Source organism: Atractosteus spatula, chromosome 5 (genome assembly GCF_055471065.1).
Source record: "Atractosteus spatula isolate fAtrSpa1 chromosome 5, fAtrSpa1.hap1, whole genome shotgun sequence".
NCBI classification, from domain to species: Eukaryota; Metazoa; Chordata; class Actinopteri; order Semionotiformes; family Lepisosteidae; genus Atractosteus; species Atractosteus spatula.
Window position 1 is genome coordinate 11994094 of NC_142710.1, and position 12577 is coordinate 12006670.

General features: G+C 53.9%; 2 protein-coding genes across 4 annotated transcripts in view; both read right to left on the reverse strand.

Annotated features, from left to right (window-relative positions):
* Positions 1 to 385: 385 nt before the first annotated feature.
* Positions 386 to 9274, reverse strand: irf9 (interferon regulatory factor 9). Of its 2 annotated transcripts, none has more exons than XM_088916704.1 (9): positions 8763 to 9274; positions 7993 to 8176; positions 6811 to 6991; positions 6508 to 6677; positions 5318 to 5408; positions 3994 to 4047; positions 3368 to 3772; positions 2804 to 2919; positions 386 to 2371 (listed from the first exon to the last, which is right to left on the reverse strand). In XM_088916704.1, exons 2-9 carry the CDS (start codon positions 8170 to 8172, stop codon positions 2237 to 2239), a joined length of 1332 nt encoding a protein of 443 aa, XP_088772830.1. In that variant the 5' UTR covers positions 8173 to 8176; positions 8763 to 9274; the 3' UTR covers positions 386 to 2236. The 2 variants fall into 2 exon arrangements, with proteins under 2 accessions (XP_088772830.1, XP_088772831.1); XM_088916705.1 differs by having other exon boundaries at positions 3994 to 4044; positions 8763 to 9245.
* Positions 9275 to 10566: 1292 nt separating this feature from the next.
* The window catches only part of rnf31 (ring finger protein 31), a 42877-nt gene continuing 40866 nt past the window's right edge, over positions 10567 to 12577 (reverse strand). For both annotated transcript variants that reach the window (XM_088916687.1, XM_088916686.1), the window contains one exon: positions 10567 to 11123. In XM_088916687.1, coding sequence (XP_088772813.1) covers positions 11073 to 11123 — 51 coding nt within the window. In that variant the 3' untranslated portion in view covers positions 10567 to 11072. The remainder of the gene's footprint in view (positions 11124 to 12577) is intronic.

The following is a 12577-nucleotide window of genomic DNA, read 5'->3' on the forward strand; positions in this document are numbered from 1 at the left end:
CAGGCTGGCTTCTTCCAGACTCTCCCAACCCAGTTACCTGAATTAACATTGGGGGGGCCGGGATTAATGACAACTGCCATCTGCACAGCCCACCCCATGAATGTCCTCAAATCCAGGCTGTTGCTAGGCAGACCTGGACTGTACCCTGACTGTGATTAGACAACACTCACAACATTCACAGTGATGTGGTCCAATTCTCTGGCAGGAGAACTCCTACTCCCTGGCTAGAGAATTGGGTGACATCATGGGAATTTACATTAGCCCGCCCAACTGCAGAATGTAAGGCTGTGATTGAAGCACTAAATGATGGTATGCACAGACTTACAGAGTGAATGTGTACACACTGCACATTTACGGTGTATAGACACACAGAAAGCGACACTTATTCAGGTATAATAAATCATATTTATTGCCTAGGCAATGATGAGTGATACACAGATATCGAGAGAACAAACAGTAATGAAGAGTACATATCGATAAAGAAGGCAAATATTTACAAATACACAGCCCTCCCTAAACACCAGCTGTCGCACAAGGCCTCTGTGCTTTGTGGTGCAAGTAACAGCTTCTGCCATGAGCATACGTGTCAGTCCCCGCATGAGGCATAGAAGGCCAGAATCATGCCAGGCCCATACAATCCAGTGTTTATGCCTGTTCCTTATTTGTGTCTGGTATTGTCCGGCTGCCAAGGCTGATAAAACTGAATAATGGGAAAGAAATTGGAATAATAGGATTGATCGCCCGACCATTTCGCACATCTTTGTTCAGGCTGGGGCTCCTGGTCAAGTGCATCTGGAATGGATGCCTTAGCAGTGGCCTGGAGCATTCTTGGTTGTTCCGCAAGAGCTATATCTTGCTTCAGACATTTAGATGCTGCTTTAGATTGTGGCAAAATGATTGCGATAACCTATTGATGAAATAAGATGAGTGTCTGTTTTGGGGACAAGACCAGGCCTCCCAGCAAAACCGTCTGGCGCACACATACAGTACGAGCGCAAAGTGTTTAAAGGGCTCAAAGTCCGCAGCTCTGTGCGGTGACACAGCAGGAGAGGAAAACATTCCCGTTCACGTATCAGTGGAGCTGATCAGATACACAGGCAAACAAGAACAATCTTTGTGTAAAATAAATAAAACTAAATCTGAAGAGGAAGAAAAGGGACTAAAATTAAATAGTAAACATTTGTTTGCGGAACCTTAACTACCATGAATGCTCTATGTCCTAGGTACACAAGTCCACGGTGCTCTTCAGTTGCTGTTGCATTGTAGGGCAGTAGTAGTAACAATAGTTTAATTCCGAGACTTTTACGTTATTAAAAAGTGCAAGTAATTATTAAAGTGGAAATTGAACTTAAAAGACGATTTGCACTTAGTTATGGGAAAGTGGCTCTTACTAAGTCATTAATAAACAAATCCTTTTAATTAATAATGAGTTTGTCAATGTGCCTTATGAAATATAGAGTATTGTGTGTGTGTGTGTTTCACTGCTGGGTCACAGCAGAGCTCAGGGCTGTGTGTGTGTGTTTCACTGCTGGGTCACAGCAGAGCTCAGGGCTGTGTGTGTGTGTGTGTGTGTGTTTCACTGTTGGGTCACAGCAGACCTCAGGGCTGTGTGTGTGTTTCACTGGGTCACAGCAGAGCTCAGGGCTGTGTGTGTGTGTGTGTTTCACTGGCTCACAGCAGAGCTCAGGGCTGTGTGTGTGTTTCACTGCTGGGTCACAGCAGAGCTCAGGGCTGTGTCTGTGTGTGTTTCACTGGCTCACAGCAGAGCTCAGGGCTGTGTCTGTGTGTGTTTCACTGGCTCACAGCAGAGCTCAGGGCTGTGTGTGTGTGTTTCAATGGGTCACAGCAGAGCTCAGGGATGTGTGTGTGTGTTTCACTGGCTCACAGCAGAGCTCAGGGCTGTGTGTATGTGTTTCACTGCTGGGTCACAGCAGAGCTCAGGGCTGTGTGTGTGTGTGTTTCACTGCTGGGACACAGCAGAGCTCAGGGCTGTGTCTGTGTGTGTGTGTTTCACTGCTGGGTCACAGCAGAGCTGTGTGTGTGTGTGTTTCACTGCTGGGACACAGCAGAGCTCAGGGCTGTGTGTGTGTGTTTCATGTCCCAGTGACCCAGGTTGGAGCAGAAAAAGAATCCTAACAATTCCCTCTGTAGCCATTTGGAGCCAAATGTCAACAGACTGGAATGAAACATCATCAAACATTGGATGTGAAGGTTTTGTGTGCTGGAATCTCCTTCCTCAGTCCTCCATTTCAATAAGGCTAAGGGTCACCTCGCCGAATGGTGACTGGCTGGCCAGGTTCTGCAGGAGGGTTATTGAATCACGAACAGAAGACACCTCTAATACCTGCTGCTGAGCCCATGGCTGATACACCTGACAAGAGAAAGCAAGGAGGAGTTCATACAGACACACCGACTGACTAGACACTCCAGTACATTAACACTGCACTGAGAGAGAGGGGTTCATACAGACACACTGACTGGACACTCCAGTACATTAACACTGCACTGAGAGAGAGGGGTTCATACAGACACACTGACTGGACACTCCAGTACATTAACACTGCACTGAGAGAGAGGGGTTCATACAGACACACTGACTGGACACTCCAGTACATTAACACTGCACTGAGAGAGAGGGGTTCATACAGACACACTGACTGGACACTCCAGTACATTAACACTGCACTGAGAGAGAGGGGTTCATACAGACACACTGACTGGACACTCCAGTACATTAACACTGCACCGAGAGAGAGGGGTGAATCAGAAAGACTGAGAGGGTCCACTACCCACAGACAGGTACCTGCACAGTGATGAGCTTGTCAGCACAGTTGTCAGAGTCTGTAAGCTCTTCCCCAAAGCACAGTGTCACCTTGTACTGAGGAGGGCTTCCTCCCTGAGAGCGGAACAGCTCCAGCTCTGAAACATATAGAGCATCATCATCATCATCTCCGTCATCAATGCCATCATCAGCACCATCATCTTTATTACCACCATTATGTTTATTATCACCATCGTCACTCATCATCATGTCAAATCAACATTATTATTACCGTCATCACCATCATTATCATCACTGTCATCAACATCACTGTCATCAACATCACCGTCACCAATACTATCATCACCATCAACATCATCACTACTGTCATCACCATCACCATCGTTATCATCACTGCCATCACCATCATTATCATCACCTTCACCAACATTATCCTCACTGTCATCACCGTCATTATCATCAGCCATCAGCACCACCATCATTATCACCACTATCATCATCCTCATCATTATGTTTATCACTGTCATCACCATCATTGGTTTCTCGTATTATATATAATGTGCAGCAACAGAAGCAGTGACTCACCCTGCCGGAAGGCCTGTCTGTCGAACAGCGTCACTGGGTTTTGCGTCCTCTCCAGTTTCCGGGGGGCGTGGTTCTCCATGTGGAGGGTGGGGCCTGTCCAGAAGACCCGCCCCTGGCAGAACCTCTGCACGTGGATGCCCCCATTGGTGGAAGCCAGCATGATGCCCCTCTCCAGGTAGGGCAGCAGGGCCATCAGCGCGCTGCGGCGCGACGGGTCTTCTACCGCACTGGGCTCTGGGAGAGAGATGCGCTCCGTGTCCGAGACGGCGAAGGGCGCCAGCGAGCTGGGAGGGGTAGAGGGGCAGTGGGAGGGGCAGTAGGCGATCCTCACGTCGCGACTCTGGACCTCCCTCCTCAGGACCTCCTCACCTCCATACAGCACAGAGACCAGGAGAGAGGGCAGAGCTGAGGGACAGGGAGAGAGAGGGAGTTGGGATACAGGGAGAGAGAGGGAGGGAGGTACAGGGAGAGAGAAGGAGTAAGGATACAGGGAGAGAGAAGGAGTAAGGATACAGGGAGAGAGAGAGGGAGAGGGAGAGAGACATACATGGACAAACATTAATACACTCCATCCACACACAACAGCTGCAGTGCCGGTGCTCCTCTGTCATCCCCGTACTCATTACCTGTGATGTGCGGGGAGGTCTCAATCCTGAAGTTCACCTCGATCTCGTTGACTGCTGCGGGAGACAGAGCACAGTTAACCAGGATTCCCTCGTCTGCACAGACAAGCTCGTCCATCGGCGAACAGACCTGTCAGTCTATTAGCCCAGCCCCCAGACTGACAGACAGACACGGGCGATAAGGACAGGTGGGGATCCATCAGCAGCTCTGTGCTGGAGCTGCTCACAATCAGGTCATCAGCTCGTTACCAGCCATGTTAGAAGGTTTCAGCTGCTGTGTACCGTGAGGGTCACTGCTCACTCTGCTGGAGGCAGTGGGGTTTCGTCCAATAAACCCGCACCAGGGTTTGTAATCTTCGTCCTAGGAACCCACGCCCGCCAGGTGAGTGCTCAGTTATACCACCAAACCCCTCACTGTCCTGACAATAAGATGAGCCCCAACCCTGAACCCCTCAGTGTCCTGACAATAAGATGAACCCCCACCCCAAACCCCTCACTGTCCTGACAATAAGATGAACCCCCACCCCAAACCCCTCACTGTCCTGACAATAAGATGAGCCCCAACCCTGAACCCCTCAGTGTCCTGACAATATGATGAACCCCCACCCCAAACCCCTCACTGTCCTGACAATAAGATGAACCCCAAACCCTGAACCCCTCACTGTCCTGACAATAAGATGAGCCCCAAACCCTGAACCCCTCACTGTCCTGACAATAAGATGAACCCCCACCCCAAACCCCTCACTGTCCTGACAATAAGATGAGCCCCAAACCCCTCACTGTCCTGACAATAAGATGAGCCCCAAACCCTGAACCCCTCACTGTCCTGACAATAAGATGAGCCCCAAACGCCTCACTGTCCTGACAATAAGATGAGCCCCAAACCCCTCACTGTCCTGACAATAAGATGAACCCCAAACCCTGAACCCCTCACTGTCCTGACAATAAGATGAGCCCCAAACGCCTCACTGTCCTGACAATAAGACGAGCTTGACAGGAACAAACACTGGCATGTGTGTGGGGCCGCAGGACCAGGACGGGTAACCCCTAATCTAGAGCACAGGCTGGGTGTGATCAAAATCACATCACCCCGTTAAAACTTCCTTAACATGCTTTATTATTCAACATTTAGACACGGCTTGTCTGCTCTGAGTATCGCCTGCACCCCTGTATCTCTTTTCACTCCAAGCTCTGCTTGTGTACACACAGTAACACACACAGAGACACACAGACACACCCACAGACACACACGTTTTCACACGCTGACACAGACACCCACAGACACACTGAGACACACTGAGACACACTGAGACACACTGAGACTCACCTGGATCCAGGCTCTCCACCGGTTTCAGAATGGCGGGTGAGTGGACCATGCTCTCCAGCTGCGCAGTGACATCACTGACTGTCTCCACCTGCTGCACACAGACAGAGACAGAATTATTGTCAGTGCCAATCTCATTCTTTTTCTTGTCATGGCTAGGCCTGAGCCAAGTCAGGGGCCGCTGTTTCTTGCAGTTTCTGTATTAATTGGAGTCTGGGCTGCAGTTCCCCCACTGTGCCTGTACACACAGAGGGGGCGCTGTTGTGTCTCTCTATACAATTATAACCACTGATAACACCAGCCGCAGTTCCCCTGCTCTGCCTGTACACACAGAGGGGGCGCTGTTGTGTCTCTCTATACAATTATAACCACTGATAACACCAGCCGCAGTTCCCCTGCTCTGCCTGTACACACAGAGGGGGCGCTGTTGTGTCTCTCTATACAATTATAACCACTGATAACACCAGCCGCAGTTCCCCTGCTCTGCCTGTACACACCGAGGGGGCGCTGTTGTGTCTCTCTATACAATTATAACCACTGATAACACCAGCCGCAGTTCCCCTGCTCTGCCTGTACACACAGAGGGGGCGCTGTTGTGTCTCTCTATACAATTATAACCACTGATAACACCAGCCGCAGTTCCCCTGCTCTGCCTGTACACACCGAGGGGGCGCTGTTGTGTCTCTCTATACAATTATAACCACTGATAACACCAGCCGCAGTTCCCCTGCTCTGCCTGTACACACAGAGGGGGCGCTGTTGTGTCTCTCTATACAATTATAACCACTGATAACACCAGCCGCAGTTCCCCTGCTCTGCCTGTACACACAGAGGGGGCGCTGTTGTGTCTCTCTATACAATTATAACCACTGATAACACCAGCCGCAGTTCCCCTGCTCTGCCTGTACACACAGAGGGGGCGCTGTTGTGTCTCTCTATACAATTATAACCACTGATAACACCAGCCGCAGTTCCCCTGCTCTGCCTGTACACACAGAGGGGGCGCTGTTGTGTCTCTCTATACAATTATAATCACTGATAACACCAGCCGCAGTTCCCCTGCTCTGCCTGTACACACAGAGGGGGCGCTGTTGTGTCTCTCTATACAATTATAACCACTGATAACACCAGCCGCAGTTCCCCTGCTCTGCCTGGGGGGCGCTATTGTGAACAGAAACGGCTCATTGTCTCACCACGGTGGTGGGCTCCATGGCGATGACATTCTCTGTCCTCATCCGTTTCTTCTCCTCCTCTTCCTCCTCCTCCTCCTCCGACTCGGACTCGGACTCGGACTCGCTCTTCACCCTCTTCCTCTTCCCGGCCCTCGCTCCCGTCTTCATCTTCCTCCCTCGAGCCGGAGGCGCTGCAGCACGAGACGGGGTGGGGGGGGAGGGAGGCCGAGATGTGGTGATCGCGCGCTGGGCAACAAGCGAGCCGACCCGGCGCAACGGGGGCGCGCGGGCGAGCGGGCAGGCGGGCCGGCGGGCGGGTGGTACCTTGCTCGGACAGGGGCACGAGGCGGTACACCTTGTAGGGCTCGGAGATGTCCAGCTGCGAGCGGTCTCTGACCTCGCTGAACTCCGGGCTCTTGTTGAGCGCGCAGCGGAGGCGGGTCTTCCAGCAGGCGGGGTCGTCCTTCTGGCCCGCCCTCAGCTTCCCCTTGAACTCCGCCCACGCCTGGGGGGGTCGGGCCACACAGAGACAGGCGGCGAGGGGCAGAGGGAAGGAAGAGTGATAACCACAGTCACACTTCTGTAGCGTCTCCCTCGTCGCTCCTCCCACAGTGCCGTACAGGTGGGAGGGATCCCCTCCACCGCCAGCGTGTCGCCCCACCCGCTAGGACACTCCCCACACACCAGCTCTCGGTGGGCAGGAGAGCAGAGAGGTGGAGCCAGTTCAGGGAGAGGAGGGGCTATTAGGAGGCCATGGTGGGTCAAGGCTGGGGGCAGATTTGGCCCGAAGGGAGGGAGGGAGGGAGAGGAGGAAGGACGAAAGACACGAACTGGCGCAGGGAGTCTGGGACAAGTGGCTGGGTGGCATGAAAACCTGAATCGCAGTGACCTGGATATGACGACATACATAGCCCACAACATAAGATCAGATCCCTTTTTATTGGCCCTGTACAATCTCTTGCATCAGGAATGTGTCTTTTCCCAGACCCCAGCTTGCTCTCCATGAGACACACAGACAGGGAGAGAAGCTGGGGGTCAGAGCGCAGGGTCAGCCATTTATACAGCACCCCTGGAGCAGCTGGGGTGAAGGGCCTCGCTCAGGGGCCTAACGGAGGAGGATTGCTCTGCCGGCCGCAGGATTTGAACCGGCAACCTTCCAGCACACAGGCGCAGATCCCGAGCCACAGAGCCACCACTCCCCAAAACACATTGCTCCACAACACTGTGCGGTTTACAAGGTGTGGTGTCGTCTGCTGTACTGTGTCCCGAGAGACAAGCGTGAATAAGAACTCCACACGATGATAAACTAGTCTACCCCCATGAGTATAGCTCTTGCGGCCGCTGCAGTTCCCCCAGTCAGCCTGCACGCAGAGGGGGGTGCTGTTTCTCTCGATGCTGTAACTGCTGTCATTCTCACGGACGGTTTCTCCTGTTTCGCGCGCACCCTGGCTCCCCCACGCCCCGGTCCCAGGACCTCCTCCCTCGTCCCACTCCGCCCTGTCTCACCTTGAAGATGGCAGCGTCCTCGTCGGAGCGGAAGTCCTGCTTCCCGGCGTGTTTCCAGGGGATGCGGAACATGGTTTTCTCCAGGTCATCCCAGACCAGGCCAGGATAACGGCCACTGCTCACCTGCTCCACCAGCCAGGAGCGCAGCCGGCGAGTGGAACGAACACGACCTGTCGCCATCCCACTGAGAGAGAGAGGGGTTCATACAGACACACTGACTGACTGGACACTCCAGTACATTAACACTGCACTGAGAGAGAGGGGTTCATACAGACACACTGACTGACTGGACACTCCAGTACATTAACACTGCACTGAGAGAGAGGGGTTAATACAGACACACTGACTGACTGGACACTCCAGGACATTAACACTGCACTGAGAGTGAGGGGTTCATACAGACACACTGACTGACTGGACACTCCAGTACATTAACACTGCACTGAGAGAGAGGGGTTCATACAGACACACTGACTGGACACTCCAGTACATTAACACTGCACTGAGAGAGAGAGGTTCATACAGACACACTGACTGGACACTCCAGTACATTAACACTGCACTGAGAGAGAGGGGTTAATACAGACACACTGACTGAACACTCCAGTACATTAACACTGCACTGGGCCCGAGGGAACTACCGCCCCCCTCCGGCTGTATGCATAAAAAGCAATAATAATAACATTTAGAAGAATAACCGGTGCTGAAGACAATGACTAGAGCTGTTATCGGAGGTAGTGAGGGAGGCAGACGCAGAAAGCACTTCTCACCCGATAAGGAACGATGGACTCTGTTCGCAATGAAGAACTTTTTCTTCGACGCTGCAGTATCCGTCCAAACACTGTGATAAAGTTCCCACCGTCGTCAGAACTTTCTCTCTACTACATAACAGCACCTACCCGATGAATCATCGACTGAAGACTGCAGAAGACAGGTCACACCAGGTCACACCTGTAAACCGATCTCCTCGGGAACAAAAATAATTTAAAACTTTGCCTATCTTGCATTAATGTCTGTAAAGTACAATTCAAGAGGGCTTCGCAGGAGAGCGACGTCGATCCAGTCCTGATAATAACTTCTGCGGGGGGAGATGAAAGTTGTCTTTGCGAGAGGGATGAAGGAGGTGTGTTGACCCGTCGAGGAGAACCGCGGTCTGATCGGCGAGTCCGGTGCTGCGCCCGTGCTGACCCGCCTGTCTGTGCGCTTCTCGCCTTCTGCCTCCGCTCACCCCCCCTCCGGCAGACTCTCAGATACAGCACAGCGGAGCTGCTCCTTTTCCCAGAAATCACGTGACTCCCCGGCAAGCGCTCGCCCCGGCCCTCCCTCTTCCTGCAGTACCGCGGCCGCGGCCGCCAGAGGGCGCGCTGGCCCCCGTCAGCCGGCTGCAGACCAGCACCCGGCTCCGGGAGGCACACCTGGGCATCGGGTCTGGCCGTGACGAAGCTGGATCATTGTCAATAGTCTGCTTTTTTAAAAATCGAATCGCTTTCTGATTGACCATCACCTTCCACCGACAGATTCTCACGCAGCAAGTGACACCGATCACTGTAGCTCCCGACAGACCCAGCTTTGTCAGGTAGTCCTGTGTTGGAGCCTGCTCAGCTCTGTGCTTGGTGCTGTGTCCCTGTTAGAGTCTCCTCAGCTCTGTGCTTGGTGCTGTGTCGGTATCTGTGTTAGAGTCTCCTCAGCTCTGTGTATGGTGCTGTGTCGGTATCTGTGTTAGAGCCTCCTCAGCTCTGTGCTTGGGGTTGTGTCAGTATCTGTGTTAGAGCCTGCTCAGCTCCGTGCTTGGTGTTGTGTCAGTATCTGTGTTAGAGTCTCCTCAGCTCTGTGCTTGGGGTTGTGTCAGTATCTGTGTTAGAGCCTGCTCAGCTCTGTGCTTGGGGTTGTGTCAGTATCTGTGTTAGAGCCTGCTCAGCTCCGTGCTTGGGGTTGTGTCGGTATCTGTGTTAGAGCCTGCTCAGCTCCGTGCTTGGTGTTGTGTCAGTATCTGTGTTAGAGCCTGCTCAGCTCCGTGCTTGGGGTTGTGTCAGTATCTGTGTTAGAGTCTCCTCAGCTCCGTGCTTGGGGTTGTGTCGGTATCTGTGTTAGAGCCTCCTCAGCTCTGTGCTTGGGGTTGTGTCAGTATCTGTGTTAGAGCCTGCTCAGCTCTGTGCTTGGTGCTGTGTCGGTATCTGTGTTAGAGCCTCCTCAGCTCTGTGCTTGGGGTTGTGTCAGTATCTGTGTTAGAGCCTCCTCAGCTCTGTGCTTGGTGCTGTGTCGGTATCTGTGTTAGAGCCTCCTCAGCTCTGTGCTTGGGGTTGTGTCAGTATCTGTGTTAGAGCCTCCTCAGCTCTGTGCTTGGTGCTGTGTCGGTATCTGTGTTAGAGCCTCCTCAGCTCCGTGCTTGGTGCTGTGTCGGTATCTGTGTTAGAGCCTCCTCAGCTCTGTGCTTGGTGCTGTACCTTGGTTGAAGGCCTGGAGCCACTCAAATGGGAGTCTGACTCCCTCCAGAGTGAAACGCACACCCCGATTCGACAATGACACCCCGATAAGCTGCCTCACAGGGACATAATGCAATGAGAAGCCGACAGACACTTGAGCATTACAGTTTATTCTGTGCTGACCCCGGAAAGGACAGAGAAAGGGATGTTCTGAATCAAACCGGCCGACAACGACAATGAGCAGTAAATCAGCACCCCTACTGTGTGAACACTGGATCTCCAATCGAACACACTGATCCGAGCCCGCCACCCGCCACCCGCCACAAGTGGGCATCCTTGCCGAGGAGAAGCCCTCTGAAACCACATCAGTGGTGCTACCCTGGCAAGACACAGCTGGGTGAGGTCCTCCAGTCAGGACAGGAAGCGCTTCTTTACACAGAGGGTGGTAGGAGAGTGGAACAGCCTGCCCAGCCACGTGACACCCTGGTTTCTCTCAGCTGGACTGAGCTGAGCTGAGCTGAGCCGGGCCAAGCCAAGCGAAGCCAAGCTGAGTCCTCTGCCTCTCCAGCTGCACCGACTGGCAGCCTGTCCTGGGCCGGGCGCTGCAGTGTCCACCTGCCCCGCAGCCCAGTGGACCCCCGGCCGCGCGCTGGGCGGTCACTTCTTCCGTGGGACTTTGTCTCCGAGGGGGACGTCAGCCATCAGCTTCTGAGACAGAGAGAGAGACAGGCAGGAACATGAGGCACCGTCCCAGGAGTCTTCACTCTCCACCTCCTCCTCTTCCTCCGTGTCTGCTCCCTGTTCTCTCCTCCTCTTCCTCCCTGTCCCTGTTCTCTCCTCCTCTTCCTCTCTCTGCTCCCTGTCCTCTCCTCCTCTTCCTCGCTGTCTGCTCCCTGTTCTCTCCTCCTCTTCCTCTCTTTGCTCCCTGTCCTCTCCTCCTCTTCCTCCCTGTCTGCTCCCTGTCTTCTCCTCCTCTTCCTCCCTGTCCCTGTTCTCTCCTCCTCTTCCTCTCTCTGCTCCCTGTCCTCTCCTCCTCTTCCTCCCTGTCTGCTCCCTGTCCTCTCCTCCTCTTCCTCCCTGTCTGCTCCCTGTTCCCTCCTCCTCTTCCTGTCTGCTCACTGTCCTCTCCTCCTCTTCCTCCCTGTCTGCTCCCTGTTCCCTCCTCCTCTTCCTCCCTGTCTGCTCCCTGTCCTCTCCTCCTCTTCCTCCCTGTCTGCTCCCTGTTCCCTCCTCCTCTTCCTCCCTGTCTGCTCCCTGTCCTCTCCTCCTCTTCCTCCCTGTCTGCTCCCTGTTCTCTCCTCCTCTTCCTCTCTGTCTGCTCCCTGTCCTCTCCTCCTCTTCCTCCCTGTCTGCTCCCTGTCCTCTCCTCCTCTTCCTCCCTGTCTGCTCCCTGTTCCCTCCTCCTCTTCCTGTCTGCTCACTGTCCTCTCCTCCTCTTCCTCCCTGTCTGCTCCCTGTTCCCTCCTCCTCTTCCTCCCTGTCTGCTCCCTGTCCTCTCCTCCTCTTCCTCCCTGTCTGCTCCCTGTTCCCTCCTCCTCTTCCTCCCTGTCTGCTCCCTGTCCTCTCCTCCTCTTCCTCCCTGTCTGCTCCCTGTTCTCTCCTCCTCTTCCTCTCTGTCTGCTCCCTGTTCTCTCCTCCTCTTCCTCCCTGTCCCTGATCTCTCCTCCTCTTCCTCTCTCTGCTCCCTGTCCTCTCCTCCTCTTCCTCCCTGTCTGCTCCCTGTTCCCTCCTCCTCTTCCTCCCTGTCTGCTCACTGTCCTCTCCTCCTCTTCCTCCCTGTCTGCTCCCTGTTCTCTCCTCCTCTTCCTGTCTGCTCCCTGTCCTCTCCTCCTCTTCCTCCCTGTCTGCTCCCTGTCCTCTCCTCCTCTTCCTCCCTGTCTGCTCCCTGTCCTCTCCTCCTCTTCCTCCCTGTCTGCTCCCTGTTCCCTCCTCCTCTTCCTGTCTGCTCACTGTCCTCTCCTCCTCTTCCTCCCTGTCTGCTCCCTGTTCCCTCCTCCTCTTCCTCCCTGTCTGCTCACTGTCCTCTCCTCCTCTTCCTCCCTGTCTGCTCCCTGTCCTCTCCTCCTCTTCCTCCCTGTCTGCTCCCTGTTCTCTCCTCCTCTTCCTCCCTGTCCCTGATCTCTCCTCCTCTTCCTCTCTCTGCTCCCTGTCCTCTCCTCCTC

What these genes read in the sequence shown, in the direction of transcription:
- irf9 (XM_088916704.1), bottom strand. Translation starts at nt 8,172, where the DNA reads ATGGCGACAGGTCGTGTTCGTTCCACTCGCCGGCTGCGCTCCTGGCTG. An exon ending in GACCTCCCCGCACATCACAG is followed by an intron (nt 3,773 to 3,993) that starts GTAATGAGTACG and finishes CCTGTCCCTCAG; the next exon opens with CTCTGCCCTCTCTCCTGGTC. An exon ending in ACAAGCTCATCACTGTGCAG is followed by an intron (nt 2,372 to 2,803) that starts GTACCTGTCTGT and finishes TTCTCTTGTCAG; the next exon opens with GTGTATCAGCCATGGGCTCA.